The sequence below is a fragment of the Catharus ustulatus genome, chromosome 4 (genome assembly GCF_009819885.2).
Source record: "Catharus ustulatus isolate bCatUst1 chromosome 4, bCatUst1.pri.v2, whole genome shotgun sequence".
Classification (NCBI taxonomy): Eukaryota; Metazoa; Chordata; class Aves; order Passeriformes; family Turdidae; genus Catharus; species Catharus ustulatus.
In genome coordinates this window covers 31,279,133-31,299,220 of record NC_046224.1, presented here as the reverse complement: position 1 = coordinate 31,299,220, position 20,088 = coordinate 31,279,133, and the positions used below count along the sequence as shown (strand labels likewise).

General features: G+C 38.2%; 1 protein-coding gene across 4 annotated transcripts in view; it reads left to right on the top strand.

Annotated features, from left to right (window-relative positions):
• DOCK4 (dedicator of cytokinesis 4) overlaps positions 1-20,088 on the top strand; it is a 238,382-nt gene that overhangs the window by 129,964 nt on the left and 88,330 nt on the right. For all 4 annotated transcript variants that reach the window (XM_033057524.1, XM_033057522.1, XM_033057523.1 and 1 more), the window contains exon 13: positions 8,334-8,459. In XM_033057524.1, coding sequence (XP_032913415.1) covers positions 8,334-8,459 — 126 coding nt within the window. The remainder of the gene's footprint in view (positions 1-8,333; positions 8,460-20,088) is intronic.

Here is a 20,088-nt window from a genome sequence, read left to right as displayed (position 1 = left end):
GGTAAAAATCCTTTCATATCCTGTAGAGATTAAATTACTGTTGTAAGAAATTACCGACACATCTAGCTGCTCTGTAGCTTTGAACTTGTGTAGAGTCCATGAAAATAACTAACGTAGTTGGAAAGTCTTTCCCTGTGCCATTATCTTGGAATGTTCTGATGAACTAGACAGGAGTGATGTAACCTAATGTCATTTTTACTGAATGCAGTGTGGTGTATTCTGCGGTAGCAATGCCAAAGTTACTTTGCAACTCCACTGGAAACACTATTAATTATACATTAATTTTAGTAGATGTGAGTGCTTGAAACGAGAATGCTGTGATTGAAGCGTGGAGGACTTGAAACCCATGTGTTGATAGATGTTTGCTAACAATACCATCACAAGGAAAGAAAATCTGTCATCTTAAGGAGGAAAGTTATTAATCAGATCATATAGTACATTGGGCTGGAAAGGTCCTCAGGAAGTTATGTGGTCCAACATCAGCAGAAAGAGGAACCTATCTCAAAGTGAGATTGAACTTCTTTGAAGTTCAGTGAGGTTCAATAATTCTAGTTTTAATTCAACCAATCTAAAGTAAGTTTCACAGAACACCCTTCTGTTTAGGGAATTATTTTTACCTCGTATGTGGAGTATTTCCTGCAGTATGCCTGTCAGTTGCCACTAAGTCTCAGTCTGGCTCAGTGGTCATATAAGGCTTGGTCAGAAAAGACATGATGCAGACCAGCCCACTGCATGGACTCATCTGACAAGATATAAGTTCTGGGACAAGTATGACAATGGAGACAAGTTGGTTAGAAAAAGTGCTATGTGCTTTGGGGCTTTCTCATGTCTATTTACCTGCATTCAGCAGTCCCTTGGCATTCTGATGATATCATTTCTCCATGGTTACTGTCAAGCACTAAGAAATGTACTTTGTCTGTTTGATTTCCTGTTTCATGAAAAGTAAGCTTTGGCTTACAAATTCCTTGTTTTGGAACAGGAAGCGTGTTAGATCATTATTTACCTTGCAGGGGAGAAACTGCAGAGGCCCCTTAATCAAGGAGCATCATTTTTTCACACTTGTGAAGTGAAAAGGTACAAGAGATCAAATGCAGCAGGGAATTGATAGCTCACTGTAAGTTTACAATATCTCTAGGAATAGAGCTCTGATAACTGAAAGTATTTTCTAGATACCAGAAGTGATGTGACTGTGTTTGCCTGACAGTACCCCAGCCGTTCACAGCATTACCACACTCAGAGTTGTTGCAAGGAGATCTTTTTCCCATGAATCAGCACAAGAAATCTCAGATGGGAAACTAAATGTGCATTCCATGCTAGAAGCAGCTATGAGTTTTAGCCAAAAAGAAAGCATAGTGAAAAATTTACAGTGAAAAATTGACTGGAACAATAACTAGGGAACAACGAGGAGGAATGATAGCAGGAGCAGTAATATGAACTTCACAGAGAAGGTAAAACAGAATGAAATACATAACTTTTAGGTAACTCCTGGGCATGTAATTAGTCACCGAGAAGATTTCTGATGTTTGTATTTTATCAACGAGGTTCTCAGGTATCAGCGTTGCTTTGAAATGTCTTTTTTATCTTCACATCACTAACATTTAAACAGCAAGTGCATTTGCTTAGTTACTTAGTTCGAGGACAATTAATGAATCTGTCATTTTAGATCTTTGTTTTGTGACAAGAAGATTATGTGTATTCCAGTTTGATGTGTTTAAAAATTATTTGTCACTGAAGGCTGGTATTTGAAATACATTTCAAATAAGAATACTGCTGTTATGTGCTTCACTAAGTATACAGTGAATCAAGGCATTTTTTTGTTCTCAAAAAATGCTAAAGCCAAAATATTGCACCTCTAAAGAATTTTGCAATAAAGTGTTGTTCCAAGATCATTTGGCCCTGAAGAGATAAGGGTGTAATAGAGTAAAATTCATGTTGTTCTCTACAGTGTTGCTAAAAGATTTGTTTTTAAAGAATGAAAAATATGCCATTGGGTACTGTCAGGGAGATCTATTCAGTAGAAACTATGATTTGTTGTTCAAGTCAGTACTGCAATAATAGAATCATAGAATGTTCAGGCTGGAAAAGACCTTTAAGATCATGGAGTCCAACTATTAACCCAGTGCTGCCAAGTGGGTCTTTTAAATATCTCCAGGGATAGTGACTCAAGCACTTCTCTGGACAGCCTTTTCCAACACAGTTTTCTCTTATTACTTGTAATTTGAGAGTGGAGATGGACCCCCACCTCACTGCAATCTCCTAGTAGTAGTTAGTAGTAGTTACAGAGTGCTCTCCTCAGCTTCTTTCCTCCAGATTAAACAACCCCAGCTCCCTCAGCTGCTTCTCATAAAAATTGTGGTCCAGACCCTTCACCAACTCTGTTGCCCTTCTCTGGACAAGCTCCAGCACCTCAGTTTCCTTCCTGTACTGAAGAGCCCAAAACTGAACACAGGATTTGAGGTGTAGTCTCAGCAATGCTGAGGACAGGGGAACAGTCACTGCCCTGCTCCTGCTGGACATGTTGCTGGACATGTGATTCAATTTAAACCCAGAAATTCCTAGCTAAGGCTGCATAATAAGAATAGCTGGTTCATATTTGTGTCTTGGAGTTGTTATGTTTTTATAAGCCTTTTCAAAAAAATTGCTCTCCTTGTTGACTTATTTGCAAGGTCTTTATGTTTGTTGCCTAGGTTCTTATGTTGTTGGGGATTTAATTATTAACATTTTATTCAGGTACGTATTAAACATCTGTTTCCTTTGAAATAAGACACATAAGTGGAATGCAAAGAGCTAAGTTTCTAGTAAAATTCTGTTTGCATGAAGAGCTACACTTCTCATGAAGGAGAAAATAACAAGTGTTTCCTTGGAACCTTTTGTCTGTTATTTGCACTAGAAGCTATATAAACCACTTATAATTGCAGAATTGTGTATTCTTCATGCTCCATAATAATCTAGCTAGCCATTCAGTTTGTAAAAATGTAATTTTTAAAAAAATTGTGGAAGATGGTTCACCTTTGCAATGGAACTTTGTAGTGTGCGAATGGGTGCTAACATGCCCAGTGACTTGTTAATAGAAAAGGGCAGCAGTGGGCTTGCTAAGGCAGGAACTGGAGACATCATTTCTGAAATCTTTATTGTCTTTACATGGTAGTTAGGCTAGATGCTTATAATAGTAATTTAGCCTTTTGGTCTTTTATCCTTCCTCCTGTGGTAAGTATGGCAAGAAATACTTGAGGTTCTATCATCTACCTTGTCAAAAAAATCCCAAGCTAGTTTTTATATGACAAGCTAGTTTCTCTATGACAGTTGAATGTCATTTGCATTTAAGTGTTTCTGTTCCATTTGAAGAAGAAAAGCATTCCTACTTTATATACTTGCAGGCATTTCTGACAAAAGTCTTGGGTACAAGAGCTCCAAGAAAGCTGTCAAAATGTTGCAATGGCATTCATGCATTCTTTTTTTACTGAGTTAAACACCAGAATTTAAAGCTGAGGAAAAAACGAGTTCAGAGTTTCCTCTGATAATTCAAATTAATCAGAATGAAGTCTTCAAAAAGGCCGCCAAGGACTGAATCTACCTCTCCTTTTTTTATCTCTATTCCCAGACTGTAATTTGTGGGATTTTCTACATAGAGTTTTCTGTGGCCAAGATTTATACAGCTGTTTGTCCCAGATCACAATAAATCAGTAAAACATTTGTTTGTGCAAATCTACTGGTTTTACCTTTAACTTTTTACCTTTGCACTTAAAAAACTACTGGAAAAGGGAACCACCTGTAAGTCCTCAGGATGCTTTTTAACACCTTTAGGCAGCTTTATTTGGACAGATGCCTTATTTTATTACCTTTCTTAAAATACAAACAGTGCTGAATAACATTCTGTCTGAGGTTTGTTGGTTTTTTTGCTTCTGTCAGTTTCCTGAGCAGCTGCTAGGCGTTTTCTTCTTAGCATGATCTAGGATTCTCTACTGCCAGTAGATAGAAGCTGAATGTAAATTCTTTCCCCTCCCCCCCAGAATCTCAAATGCAAATAAAGGGTCTGTAAGCATAATGAACAGATGCCTTTTTTTCATAAGTAAGTGCAGAAATCAATAATGCAGTACAAAAACTGTTTGAAGGTAAAATGACAAATCTAACAAAAATCTGGGATGCTTGTTCAGCAGCTTGACAATTTTCTGCATTCTTTTTCATCTGAATGATAAAAATAATCTGTCTTGTGTTGAAATTTAGTACAAGTTAATAGTAAGAAATTTCATGTGCTTGCAAAAGAAATAAAAGCATATCCATTTGCAGAGTATTGTAGTAGTGGTTTCAAAACTGGGGTAAATAAAGACTAATAGCTAACACAAGAGGTTTTAATTACCACTGGGGAGGTAATTGAATTTTTTTTTTCTGAAGGGACAAAACTAGACTGCATACCTTATTAAAAAAAAATGTGTCAGTCCTTCAGAGACTGGATAATCATTTTCATTGCTATGCTTTAGCTCCTAATGTTCTAGAAATGGAAAATGTATAGTTATGAAGTTTTTGATGGCTCCCAGGTGTCATAGATGGTGTAGTGGGCCTATCAACCAGTCAGATGCAGTGTATGGTGGCATGTTACAGATCTCTATTTTGCTTTATCTGTGAACAGCTGTCCCATCACAAAATGTTCTATTCTAATAATTTTGCTGTGTGCAGTCCCCTTGATGCTAGCAGGGGTGCAACCCACTAGATCAGGTTGCCCAGAGCCCAATTTAACCTGGCCTAGAACACTTCCAGACATGGGACAGCCACAATTTCTCTAGGCATCTTTTTTCAGTGACTCACCACCCTCATCGTAAGGAATTTGTTCCTAACATTTGGTCTAAATTTTCTCTTTTAGTTTAAGGGTGATGTGTTTCAACTTCATTTTGCAATGTGCCTGAGGGAATCACTCTTAAGCTGAATCTGCACCTTTCTGAAAATCTGAATGTACTGTGTCAGTATGTCTTAAATTATGTTAGTTTACACTTACTGATATTCCGGTAGCTCAGTTTATAATAACATAGAAACTGTCGACCCTTGTAAAATGTGAATTATTCCATCTTTTTAAAGTACCTCTTCTCCATGATTTTTTTTATATCTGCATGGTTCCTCAGTCATGATGAGTGTCTGCTTTCTTTAGCAAGTGTATTGCAGTTTTATAAACCCATGAATATGGGATTGCTGTGGCTTGCAACTGGCCACAGGCTTTGTGTTTAGCTGACAGCAAGGTCTGGCTTTGGCTGACTGGACTGGTCTTACCCTGCCTGGAGATTTGTTCTGACTTGTAAAAGCATACATTTAATGACAAAATAATAAATTTTATCTGCCTTATTATAGCTCTTGCTTAGTTTTGAGCAGTTGTGGGGTGTAACCCACCCTGATATATGTGCTTTTTATTTAGCAAATAGCTATAACATCTAGTTACTCAGTGTAGAGCTAACTGTCTATAACCCTAGACTACAATGGAACAAGAAGAGTAAAGACATGTGACCATAACTGGCACCTTGAAAGTGCTGGCATAGGATGATAGCAGAGGCCTGTGAACAGCTCACCAGTAGCCAATTACCATCATCAAGTAGTGTGATCTTGGCAGCAGAATGAAACCAGTTCTTGGCGAAACCCTTTCATATACAGTATGTTCCTTTTACCCATCTCAACATCCCAAATGTAACAAATCATTGGGAATTCAGGCAACCCATTCTGTAATGTGGGTATCACACCTCAGTGAGAGTGTGCCTCTTATGATTTTATGTCCTTAAAGGAAGGCAGCCTGGGTGCCTTGAAAAATTAGTGAAGCTTTGACAGAGCAATCTAAATGCTTTCCTGGGAATTGTGTTATTTTCACTGATTATGTAAAGTCTGTGTGTTCCCAACTTTTGTACTTTTACTGGAATTTTCAGTTCTACTTCCCTTCTTGTCAATTCCCTTTTGTTTGGGAACTGAGTCCTCAGTGGCAAGACTGTTAACTTGAAGACTTGAGCTTTTCAAATTTCCTTCCCTGTGCATCCTTGCTTTGTTTCCATTCTGGTTGACTTTCAGTCTTTCCTATTTACTGGCATCTTTACACCATATAACATTTTTAAGTAGCTTTGCTATCTGTAATCCAGTGTTCTTTATTTTTCTGAAAAGCTGGGGAATGCATACCTTTAATATTCCAAAGATGTATTTTAAATATAGGTAAAATGACTAATCTGTGTTTCAAGTGTGTTCACTGAGAGATTTCTTGATGCTTTTGGATGTATAAAGATGACCCTTCATTTTCTAACAATGAACGCCATGAAATACAGAGCTCTGCATTTCTCTTGCCTTACATGAGCAAGTACTTCAAATCCTTGACAGATAGCTTTTTTTCTCAAGCTAAAACTGTTTAGCCATTGATGAGGTTTTTTCGACATCTGATTTTAGAGTTAAATAAAATTCTTCAAGGAAGTCTTTGAAATTTGTACTGAAAGAAAATTGGATTTGGGGTCTTCAACCTTTGTTTGGAAAATGCAATAACTTTACACCAGGTGGTGTAAAATATCTGATTAATGCTGTTGTGGTAGATGTGGTCTGTAACAATAGCAAATGGATTTTTCACGTTTCCAAGGAAACAGTGCAATAGGGGCATATGAGGGCATGAGTATACTTGTGTATGTTTAACAATTTCTTAAAATATAAAAACAGCAAGATTGGGGGTGGGCTAAATATCCATATTTATAAGGGAGCTGTACACAGTTTAGCTCTTCCCATACAGCAATGAAAAACCTTTCACCTGTTCTAACAGAGCCTGAATTTTGCCTGTATGACTTTGTACCATGGTTCTGTACCATCAATGTGGTTTGCTTTCTCACCTGCCCAAATAACAATTCTCACTGCTTCCTAAAGGTTGTTCACTGTATAACCACAGAACAAATTACTCTTCAAAAATAATTAGTATCCATGGCATTAAATACAGTCCATAAAATAGAAAAGAATTCACTGAATGCTTTTCCTTGTAAGATTTGTTTATGTACCCAGTTGGAGATACGTAGGTGAGCTGTTTTTCGTGAGAAGGAAAGTTTGGTCAGAGTATCACATTCTCTGGAGTTGCTAAAATAAGAAAATGTAAGTGTAGGTAAGAGGAAAAATATAAAAGTTGTCATGGTAATTAGATATCTGCGGGAGCCTGGACTGGCAGTACATAATACAGAGTTTTGAGCACTGGTTTTAGGAACTACCAGACTTCAAGTAAACTTATTCAGTTAAACAGTAACATGGTTGTAGGGAAAATTTCTTTCAAAGCTGCAAGGACTGATGACCTTGTTGTTCAGTCTGTGTTGTACACGTTATTTGCTTCAGCTTAATCTCAAATTCGTTATGACTCTTCTTCTGAGTTGTCTGTTTATCTCCAGTTGTTGAGTGTATACAAAGAGTCTGCTTTTATCTTCTCCTTGATCTGTATGTTGACACATGATATGCTGTAGTAATGCTGAAGGTCAGGCAAGATTAATCTTCACAAGCTGTATCATTCTGACACTTGCCTCAGTGGTTATATTTGAAATAACCAAAAGGCATGCCTGTTGCTTTTGCTAATCTCAACTGTAGTGAAGTATTATCTTAGCAATTTATTTGTATACTGCAGATGTAGTAGAAGTTATGCTGCCTTGGTTCCAGAGGAATAAAAATTGAAAAATTATTATATGGCCACCCTTGCATTTTACATGTCTTTTAGCAAACATAAGAAAGAGTATGATTAAATGAATGGTGAAAAAAATTGTAGTTTCAGTCATTATGAAATTACTGTTCCTAAGAATTATGCTACATTAGCTTACTAGAATTTTTTTCTTCAGATTTTGGATGAATAAATTGTTTAACTTTCTGTCAGGTGATATTAAGTGATGAGACTTCTGCGTTTCACCCATAGCTCAGGACCATTGTATTGCACTTTTTTTTGCATGTCAATAAAGGCAGGATTGTGTTGAAAGAAGTGAAAAATTGAAATAGTAGCAAATGCTCTGATTGAAATTTCTCCAAATTGACTTCTTTCTAGTTCTCTTTTTAGTTAAAACATTAGTCCATCCCTACTGAGATAATTTTCATACATGTCATTGTGGTTAAATTACACATCAGTAAGAATTTGCTAATGCTTTTTCATGGGGATTTGTTTTCAAGTCTTTATGATTTTTGGATGTTGATATGTTCACAAATACACGTAAAACTTCAAGTGGGTTGGCTTCTTATTACAAAATTTCCTCTGAATTTTCTGTTCTCAAGAATGCATATATACTTGCAAATGTATAAACTTTTTAAGAGGTACTGATAATAATCTGTTTGAACGTCTCATTTTTCATTGTTTTTCTCTTCATTTTCAGGTCTGGCAGTTTCTCTTCAGTTGCTTCATGGAGACATAGAACAAATTAGGAGGGAGTATACATCCAGATTTACCCATGGAGTATCTATAACAAGGAAACTAGGTTTTTCCAATATTATAATGCCTGGTAAGTTAAAGAGAAAACTATCCTAATTAGCAGTAAAACAAAGAACTTAGGAGAAATTTCTTGATCTTCAGCTGGTTTTCAAATTAATATTGTATTTCTTAAACAGTTCCTGGGACTTTTCTTTTATCTTTATGAGAAAATGGTAACATAAAACTGTGTCCCAGTGTTCCCATTACATGATACTGTATAGTTACCATTCCAGTGCCAAAAGCATATGGCTATAGCAGCCTTTTTTGAAAGATGGAACCTTACTTTATAGAAGTGAAGATGACTGAATGCAAGACTGCTGGGCTCTATGCAGGTAAAAAGATAACCAGCAGAACATTTTGTTCATAGGAGCTGGTAGCTTTCTAAATAAAGACTCACAGAATTTTACTAGTACTGTACAGCTTCTGTTTTCATGAGGTTTGTGTCTTCAATACTGGAAATTATGGGAATGGATAATAATATAGATGTAGAAACTTCATTTTGCTTATATTATATGACAAAATATGCGAGTACTTAAACCAATGCTAAGGAAGGCGGGAAGATTGTGTCAGTGTGAATGTGAAGAAGCAAATATAGGAAGAAGATCATGGAACAATTTATAGATTCATCCCTGAAATGAAATTTTTTTAAAGTTCAGTGAGTTGCTGGAAATTAGGAAGCAAATGTCTCTTTAAAGGAAAAGCTTACTTTCGAGCAGATCAGTTTGGCATGATTATGGTGTTATGTTGTTGCTGAGAAATGTTGCAGGGAGGAGCTCACATCTTACTTTCAGCTGAGTCCACACATGCAGTCTTGACTTTCTCAAATGTAAATCATCCTCATGACTTTCAGATTTTTAGTAGAGACTATCTTCTTCATATAAAGATCTGTCTTTACATTCCTGTGAGCCTAAATCAGAAGTAAACTAAGGTTATGAGGCAGGAATAAATAAACTTTCATACTTCACTAATTGAGGAGGTCTCAAATAGGCATTTGAAACTCAGTAATGAAGCTCAGCTTTAGCTGTGGGCATGTATTTCTCTTGAACTTCTGCCTGAAACTTGGCAACTGGGAATTCACTCTTGTGTGCTTACTGCCAATTAAACATCTGTCCTTCTGCATCCTTGATCAGCACTGCTGGTCACTTAAAACATGCACAAAACACAAGATAATAAAGCAGTTTCAGCGCTGCAATGAAAATGGTATGACTGCAGTATTTCGAATAATAAAATGCATGTCAGGTGCCATTTAATTTGAAGCTATTTTATATATATATATCCCCCTAGTGGAAGCAATTCAATTGAAATTTTATGTCTTATTAACTAGGCTTTATTTGTTGTCTTATTGTTGGATTTGAAATTTGAATTAAATGGGTGTTGTAGGTAGTCTAGCAGATAGCAGTGGAAACAGTTTTACTGAGCACACTCTAACTCCCATTAGGAATCATTTCTCCAGTTATCTATGATTTTGTGACCTGCTGCTCTGTGTTACCAAATTGCTAAGTTGTAGGAATAGATCCTTATCCCCTCATTTTCCAGTTGAGATATAATATGATGTACTAAACTGCAAAAAACATGTTATAGCAGAGTACAGTGTAATCAGCTGCTGGAGGAGTTTCTTGCCTCTGTTTCAAAGAATTATGCAGGTTCACTTTGTCACTGTTTTAGTTTAAAAATAATATGTGGATTCTGGTATACTGCTGTATGCATGTATCAGTTTAAATAATGTACAACTTCTGTGTTTAGTGGCATAGAGGGGATTTCTCCTAAAGAGAAATAATCATCTCAGTCTTGCAATGATGAGTTTCAAGGACTAACCAAAGCAGTGTGCCCTAGGCCCTGAAATGCCCTCAGCAGCCTAGCCTTTGAAATGCTTTTTATTTCAAAGCTCCCATTTAATTTTATTTCTCCTCTAGTGTTTTGGGGTTTTTTAACAGATAAATTAGAGAACTTCATCTTTTGCCACTAGAAATGGTCATTAATTAGATATTATTTTATATTTTTGTTGAAAGGGTGTTGCAGTGGCTAATTAGCACTTAGGTTATTGTTGTGAATAAGACCCTCTTGAATTATTCAATAAGAAATGCTTCATGCTGCTAAACTGCAGTATCTCTCTCTTAGAAATGCCATATTTTAAGTCTCTCTCCTATTCTGGTGTATTTAAACTCTCTCTGACCTTCTTTTTTTTTTTTTTTTTTTTTGTCATATGAATCTTTTTCTCTGTGGAGGTTTTGCTGTGAAAAGTAACTGGGATCATCATACGTGCCAAACCGAAATTGAAAATAATAATGCATTTTTTTATGGAGTAATGCTTTTTTTGTCACTGTGGCTTGACAGGCTGAAGCCACAAAATACACTGTCCAGGACCCTTGGAATTTCTTAATGAAGAACTCCAAGTGGTTTAGGAAATGAAGTAGATGGCTGGGAAAAAAGTAGGTGGGCTGATTCCAAAAGGCTATGAAATAGGTAACTCACTTTATTCTAACCAACAAAAGAAGGACAAGCAGTGAAAGTGTCAACTTGTGAATATAATCAATATGCATTTTCTAGGTTTGACCAGGATTTCAGGGCAGACTGGTAAAATCTATTCCAGCATTCTAGTGTGGCTGACTGCAGATATACAGCCAATATTCTTAGGAAGCTTTGTATGACATTGAACAACTGTGCTTGCACACTGAGTTTTTGTGTTCACCATTTCCTGACAAGCACATCATTACTTAATATTTAAAATTTAGCTTTTGATATTTACAAATGTAATATACTTTTGAGGAGCGCTCTAAGTTAAATTTGCATACATAATAGGTAATGAAATGTGAAAGCCCTTTTTCTATGTATACTTTTACCAGCGTTTTTGCTATTTTATGTAGTTCAGTATTATGAAATCTCTTCCCAAATTTGACTTAGAGCGCCTGTATCAGTGCATGCCTTCAGTACTGTTGATGCTCATGTGTTACAAACATGCATGTTCATGTATTTTGGTACCATTGTGGAAAATACCTAATTCTGTAAATAAGCCTAATATGTGTTGTCTGGAGTTTTTAGAATTGGAATAAACCCTAGCTGTTTGTCTAAATGAGGACTTAATTGGCTTCACTAGATGCCACTCTTTCTTTGTTATGCAGATCAGAACTGCATCTGCTTTACTGCATTTAAGCTATACTGTTCTTTACAGTGCTAAGTCTGTTACTGGTAGTTTACTGGTAGTTGTTGTCTTAATTTCTTGGTACATTCAAAGACAAAATCCATTCAGTGTGAGACATTAGCACATACAGTAATCTCATCGTCTTCCTGCAGAATACTTCTTTCACTGAGCAATTCAGTGAGGTCCAAGCCTTACTTCCTGGAATTTTACCTACAAGCTTCCTCTATGCAGCTTTGTCTGTAGTAATATGACAAGATAATTCTTAAAACAGCTATGGATTTGATTTTGAAAGGCTCTGTGACTTATAGAGGACAGCAGCTCAAAATGTCTTTGTCCATGAAATATACTTTGGTGTGTAAACAATTTACCTGTTGGATGGCATCTCAAAAGATTTTCTCTCAAAAGACAGGTGGATATCATTTAGCTATAGGCATCCTCTTCTCAGCTTATGATCTGAACTGGTCCCATTACCACTGCTGCTATCTGACCACCACATGCTTTGATATAAGGATAACAGCTCATATTTCTTCCTGTCCATCCAAATTATTAAACTCTTGTAATATTAGAAGAGGTTAATGAATTGGTGCATCACTACAACAGTTCTACATTGACCACTGTTTACCTTGTACATAAGCTTATTGCAGTATCTGTACTGGTATCTAGAGCTGGGGTAGTCAGTCCTGACTGGAGAACTCTTGTCTTGTCCTGTAAGACTTAACTCGAAATTTTTTGGCCCTTTTCTAGTTCTGTGATAAATTTTGACAAATAGCATTGCTAAAGACCCTACATGTAGCTGCACTATTAATTTTTGTAGTGGAATTTTCATTCTTTCCAACTTATTTGTCCAAGAGTAAAAGTTGCATTTTGTTTCAACGTTGTCTTTTTCTTTTTTACAATTTCTGCTTATTTAGCAGATAGAATGAAATGCCCAGGATATTTACTGCACTTTTAAGTTTCCTAAATTAAACTTTCATATGCTTAATTTAGGAAACTTAGCTGAATTTTTTACCATCACATCTGCATTGCTTTATGTTTGTCACCTTTTAACTTCATTAAATGTCCTTTTGCCATCAGATCCTGTCCTTCAAAGTTAATGTACTAATCATGTATTCATATGGATTATTAAAAGGTCTTTTCATGTGCAAGTACACAGTCACCAACCTTTTCTTCTATTTTCAGATGCATTTGAAAATAAAACTAGAAGTAGAGTGTTTTGTCTTTTTATACAAATGATCTTACAAAATGCTGTCTTTGTGAAAACATTCATTTTCAATTATGTGATTTTTGACAAGAGTCATTCATTCTTTCAAAGCATAGAAAAAGATTCTGGAAAGCAAAAATGTAAAGAAAGCTATGGAATATATTGTCTTCATCATGGTGTCTGTATCTGCCAGTGTGCTTGGAGTTAGTAAAGAGCTGTTGTTTCTTGGAGAAGAAATCTATGTCTGACACTTAAACATTTTTCTCCCTCGAGCAGTGGAATGACTTTTTCTGAACTTCTTTATGCTATATGAATTACAAACAGTTTAAATTTAACTTCTGCCACTGGATATATTAGTTACACAAAATGTGTTTAAGCAATATGGTGGAGTAAAGACACACCCTGCATTTTGACCTTTCAGAAACCTGTAGTACTCTAGGGGGAATAACCTCTGCTTTTCAAATCCTATTTTAAAAACTTTAATCCTATCTGTTGAAGAAATTAACATTTCTACAAGTCACTGGAGAAAAAAAAAAGAGACAATGTATTTGGTTAGAGAAGTGCAAGGAACTTCTCTAAAAAACAAGTGTATTGTTTTATCCTTTCCATCTCCTCTGTCTTATTTTTTTGGTTCATTAGAAACTGAAGGAAAGAATAGAAGAAAATTATGGAAAGGGAAGACAAGCCAGAATTTAACTGTACTTGTTTTAATTTAAAATCTCTGGAAGTGTAGAATGGGGGAAAGTGTCTTCTGCAGAATAAGCTTCCTTCCTACTGAGTATAGAATAAGTAGCAGTGATGAATGGGAAGTATGCAAGGATAATTATGACTTGGAAATTTTTCTTTGATAAACCAGGTAAGGAACACTGGCCAACCAACAAGTGAACGCTTTAGCTCTGTAAAAATAAACAGTCTTTCAAAATTCTATTAGAAATACTTTCTTTATTTTGAAGCTAGACAAAGTCAACAGGTCAAAGTTGTCTGTTGAAAAAGGTTTGCAAGTCTTTTATTCCTCACTTGTTCAAAACTTGTTTTACATCTCATTGTTAAAAGGAAGAGAAAAAAGTCATGGAACAATTGGGTACTTAGTGGTAGATGTACAATCCATTGAAAGTATTTATTTGAGGATTCCTTGTAAAGGACATTTCATTTGCTTAATCAGATTTTTTCTGGTGATTGTGTCTGAGAAAAATTCTTGAATGTTTCTCCAGTAAAGCTGAAAATTCAGATAATGTTTTTATTAAAAAATGAAAGTAAAGTAACTGAGGAAAGTACTAAAAAAATCAGTTCATTCATCTCTGATTTAAATGCCCAAGTCTACTAATCCTATAATAAAAAGGCAGTGATGTTACCAAAGAGACCAATGCCCCCAAAATCCTAACATATGCAGAGTTGTTTTAATGAAGTTTCCCATATAAAAACAAGAATACCAGTCATAATATATACAGTAATTTCACGAATACAAGCCGCACCAATTTGACTAAGATTTTGCTCCTAAGCCAGAAATGCGGCTAATAATCAGGAGCGGCTAATATGTGAATAATTTTCTGACATTTACAACCCCAGAAGTGCCAGCCAGAGTGCCGAGCCGAGCTGCTGCAAAGTCGGCATTTTGCGATTGTTACAAATTGCTACTCTGTTGCACCACGGGTGGAGCCTGGCTGCCTGCAGGCAGCACGGGGGGCGGGGAGAGAGGCAGGAGAGCTCCCTCCTTCCCTCCTCTACCACAGCCCGGGGGAGAGACGAGGGGGCCCCGTGCCGCCATTGCCGCAGCTCTGGGAGGCGGCGGGGGGCTCCGTCCCTGCCTGCCGCCACAGGGCAGCGCCGGGCCGTGGTGACCGAGCCCAGTGGCAGCGGCGGCTGGCCCCCAGTGGCCCCGCCAAGCGGCAGCGCCGGGCTGGGCTACCTGGCCCCGTCAGCAGCCCCTAGCGGGCCAAGCCTGCACAGCCTTAGCTGAGCCAGTAAACCCCGCCCTGCCATGGTTCTGTTAGTATTTGGCAACTTTGTTGCACGCGGGTCCTCGCTGCGAACGACAGAGCGGCTTATATTCAGGTGCGGCTTATTTATGGACAAAAAACGAAATATTTGCCAACACCCAGAGATGCGGCTTATACTCAGTGCGGCTTGTATTCGTGAATTTACTGTAAACTAGCTGCTAGTATATAAATAGTCGAAATTGCCTAAAATTGTTCTGCCCATCCCCTGTAACATACTTACAGTAATTTCACGATTACAAGCCGCACTGATTATAAGCCGCATGTCCGGGTGTCAGCAACATTTTGTTTTTTGTCCATAAATAAGCCGCACTGGATTATTAGCCACACTTTTGTTTGCAGCGAGGATCCCCATGCAACTTTCACAAAGTTGACAATTAGTAGCAGAATTGCGGGATTGCGGGGTTACTGGCTCAACTCGGGGCCATGCGGGCTCGGCCCACTTGGGGCTGCCGACGGGGCCGAGTGAGCCAGCTCGGCGCTGCTGCTCGATGGGGCTGCTCGAGGCCGGCCGCCGCTGCCGGGCTCACTTGCCCCTGCCTGCACTGCCGGCGTTGGGCGGGCTGGCCCTCGCCCGGTGCTGCTGATCCCGCTGCTGCTCTGTGTTCGCTGCCCCCAAACCGGGACCTGGCGCTGCTGGCCCCGCCCCCGCTGGGCAGGCTGGCCCTGGCCCAGCACTCCCGGTCCCGCCACCGCCGCATTCGCTCCACCCGGCCCCCGCTGCGTCCGCTTCCCCCGGCCCAGCGCTGCCTGCCCGGCCCCTGCCGCATTCGCTCCCCCCAGCCTGGGGTTGCCCCACTGGGACTGGGTGGGCTCAGCTCATCTTGGGACTGCTGCCACCTCGCATTTCCAGTTGGCAAATTTCAGAATTTTTTATCACATATTAGCCGCTCCGGATTACAAGCCACACTCCAGGTTCGGACCAAAACTTTGGTCAAAATGGTGCAGTTTATAATCGTGAAATTATTGTAAATACAGACACACAACCTGCCCCAAATAATTTTTTGTCCAGTATCACCCAGAAGGTCCCAGTCTGAGAGTTTTTCTTTGTATGTATATATTTTAGCACTATGTAAAACTTTTTTTCATTCTTGGGTCATGTGTGTATATTGTTCATAAATATTGTGAATGTGTGCAAAATTTGCATGGTTGTTCTTTGCCTCAGTATTGAAGAAGTGAAGGTATGCTCTGTGGGGAAAAAGCACTGAACAGACAGCTGACTGGTGGTTGTCACAGTCTTTAAAACTCAAACACGTTCACTGGCAGCTTGAAGCATGTCAATGAGATTTGCCCTCCTTTTAAAAACTGCTGAATATATTCGCTGATAAGCAACCAGTCAGCCTTTCAGTATCTTCTAAAGTGCAAAACAAAAAAGAAATTGTTTCAGTAATGGGATTTCATTTCCTACAGTGATGAAATTCTTTGTGAAATGCAGCATGCCTGTGTGTCTTCCTGAGCTGCTGTCCTTAAGAATGCCTTTCTCTCAAATAATGTCCTTCTGTATTACAACTTCCACAAATGATCTTAGATTGTTTAACTTGAATTTTTAAAATTAATTTTTGTTTTTAAAATAAATGTGTAAGAAATCAGGAAGGGAAGGCAAGAGAACAGAATAGTTGAAGACATGAAGACATACTGGTCAAAATAAAGGACAACAGGGAAGTGCAGAAGCAGTGAAAGAACAGGCATCTTGGGAAGAATATTGGGATGTTGCCCCGTTTTGTAGTGATGGGGTCAGGAAGGTCAAGGCAAAGTTGGAGCTGAAATCAGCAAGGGAATGCAAAGAAAAATAGGAACTTCTGTAGGTGTTTCAGCAAGAAAAGAAAAGCATACTCCTTGTGACTGGTAAACTGCTCTCAAAAGATGAGAAAAAAAGGCTGAGGTACTCAACAATATTTTTGCCTCACTCTAAGTCTCTCTTCTCAACCTCTCAAATCAGGGGACCTCAGGGCAGGGACTGAAGGGAACAAAGTTCCTCCCACTGTAGGAAAACAGTAACCACCTGAGGAATCTGAATGAACCGTAATTTCACGATTATAAGCCACACCTGATTATAAACCGCACTTCTGGATGTTGGCAACTTTTCGTTCTTTGTCCATATATAAGCTGCACCAGATTATAAGCCTCACTTTTGTTCACAGCGAGGATCCGTGTGCAACTTTCACAAAGTTGCCAGTTAGTAACAGAATTGCGGGATCGCGGGGTTTACTGGCTCAACTCGGGGCCGGGCAGGCACCGCTCCTCTCAGGGCTGCTGCGGCTGGCACTTCCAGGTTGGCAAATTTCTGAACCTTGTTCGTATATTGGCCGCTCCAGAGTATAAACTGCACTTCTAGGTTCGGACCAAAATTTTAGTCAAAATGGTGTGGCTTATAATCGTGAAATTACTGTACTTAAGTCTGTGTGACCTGGCAAGATGCACCCCAGGGTCCAGAGGGAATGGGCTGATGTAGTTGCCAAGCCACTCTGCATGATATTTGAAAAGTTGTGTCAGTCACGTGGAGTACCCAGTGACTCTAAAAAAGGAAATATTGCACCAGTTTTTTTAAAAAGGGTAGAAACACCAACAGAGGTTGCGTAGAGAGAGTGTAGATGTCCGATTCCTGGCAACCTTTATGGACAGGTTGGACAGGGCTCAGAGCAACCTGCTCTAGTTGAAGACGTCCCAGTTCATTGCATGGAAGTAGGACTATGAAGTCATCAAAGTTCAAATGCTAGAAGGGGATTCATGAGAGGGAAAGCTTTACTAAGCTTCCTTAGCTCTTTCCTCAAGTTAAAAGTTAAAAGAAATCACCTTCTACTTTTTTTCCTCTTTTTATTTTTTTATTTTATTTTTTTTTTTTGGTTTTTTAAATGGTCCTCCCACTGGCAGTTGCTACAACTCTTTTCCCATTCTACAAAGTATTCTAAGGATCTTTTCTTTACAATGTTTTTTCATCCACAAGATTTGTGTTCTGGGTTAATACCATTTTGTCTGTGCCACATCCAGAGATTTTCAGTCCCTACAACTGAAATTTTATAAGACCTGTTCAAGATATGTTTACAGTATAAAACCTCTCGTTAGCCTGTGTTTTACATAGATGTAAATGAACAGGAACTTCCTCTAAACAAAATGATGTTTTTTGCTCTTTTGCAATTCATTATTCTAAAGGACCTGCAATTCTGAGCAATGCTTTCAAAAAAGCAGTTCCAAACAAAAGCTCCTAGTGAGTTTTGTACACTTATTTTTAAATTAGTGACTGTTGTCAGGACAGCAGTAACTCTCAGAGATGCTTGTTTGAATACAGTCATGCTGTGTTTTGTTACCCTACTAAACAATTGAATTGAAATTTATTTCACTAGAAAGCTTTTTGAGAATAACTGGCAAACTAAACTCTCGTTTCTAACAAAGATGCTACCTTTGATCTTTGACAGCTATCTTCTACTTGAAAACCTTGTTTCTTATTAATATGCTACAAGAGATTCTGAGTTCTAAATATGTTTAAAATAAGAGTAAAGTCTCTTGTTATAATACATGTGTTGCAGTCACAACTCACAGCTTTGTCAGTGTAAATTTAAAAACAATTTGGTGATGAAAGATCATTGCTTTGATGCTTAGGTTAGGTGCAAGTGTTTCTATTAATATAACAGTACAAATGATAAATTCATAGAAAGGTTCTCCTGACACTTATACTGATCACTGCTAGTGATTACCTGTGTTTTTTCTGTTACTTGAGGTTCAGTGGGAGCATTTAAGACTCTCTGAGCTGGGGCAGTTTACATGTAGGTCCAATTTGGGAGCAGCAGGAGACCAGTGCTTGTGCACAGGTTCTTGATATTGATGATGGAGCCTCCAACCTATGAAGAAAAGGGAGCTTGCAGAGCCATCCCATGCTAAAACAATGAAGTGGACATAATAGGAGCACACATTGTCGTCTCCAGCTTGGAAATTTCTCCTGGCTCTTTTCTCTTTACTGCTTATTTAATATTTGTATTTTATAGTTGACAGGTTGAGGAAGGCTGACACCCATTAACTGGGTCCTCCAGCAGTCTTGAGGTTGTCTTTGACTTTAATTTGCTTTTCCTCCTGATCCTAATATTAGACTTTTGCATGTAATTGATACTGATCACGTCTCTGTCCGTCACTCTCATTCTGCCATTGTGCAATTCATTGCTAGTTGGATTGAAGGCATGAAGCTTCTGCTTCTTCATAGGTCAGAATTCTTAAGCTATAATGTACCTGGTAAGTGCCTACAGCTGGGACAAGAAGGGTTTGGAATCTTTCCTCTCCTACCCCATGGAGAGTGCTTTCAAGATATTTTTGCCAGATCAAATCTGCAATGTATTGGCAGGACCATATGAAGAGGCAGGTACTGCCAATGCACATTTCTATTTACCAACCTAGATATTTCAATTCAACACTTTTCATTTACAATTAAAATAAATACCAGAGTGGCTGTCTATGCAGAATGTGCACAGAAAGTTTGTGCTATGTCAAAGTTATGTCTCTATTCGCATCACTGCAGCTTGACCTTTGTTGTCGTTTTTGTTAAATTCTGTGGAATTTCAGTTTCCCTATGGCTTTAACTTCCCTTAACATTAGCAACTCTTGTAGGAATTTGTCAACCTACTTTTGGTGAAAAGGTGAAATCATAGGGTGCTAACTAAGAAGTCCCAAAGTGTTGTGTTTATTGGGTCTCTTCTGTAATTGACAGCATATACCCCTTTTCAACACATTCAATTGCATGATTGTCAGAAGAACAAACAGCTTCCCTAGATACACTATTTGATCCTCTCAGTTCTGTTTTTTCCAAGAAACTGCTTATTACTTCCAACTCTCTTAGGGACCAACACCAACTTTTTTTTTTCTGTTTAGTTGTTTACCGTCTCACACCCACTATACAACAATCTTACCTATGCTGGTTGTAACATGTTAATATTTTTTCTTGAAATAGTGTCTAGAAAGCAGCTTTTAAAGATGAGCAGCTTTTTAAGGAGTGAAATCATTCAGATAACACAGAAATGCAACACATGACTTCTTTAATTTGCTTTTCTCCGACTTCTGTTGACTCAGCTGATAACCTACATGTTTTGAAGTACCTTTGACTTCTAAGGAAACCTAGGTGGTTTAGCTTCACAGAAAATGTTTAATGATTTTAAACATGTGCAATTCACTATTTGATTGTCGTTTCTTACCCAGAAAACTGACAGTCCTAGCCAAAGCTGATTTACAGTGGGGTTTGACTCTGGCTAAAAATGTTAACTGGATGTTGCTCTCTGTTCGTCTCACAGTCTGGATGCTGGAAATTCAGAAATTGTAACAGGGGCTGGGGAATGGAAATGCTCCA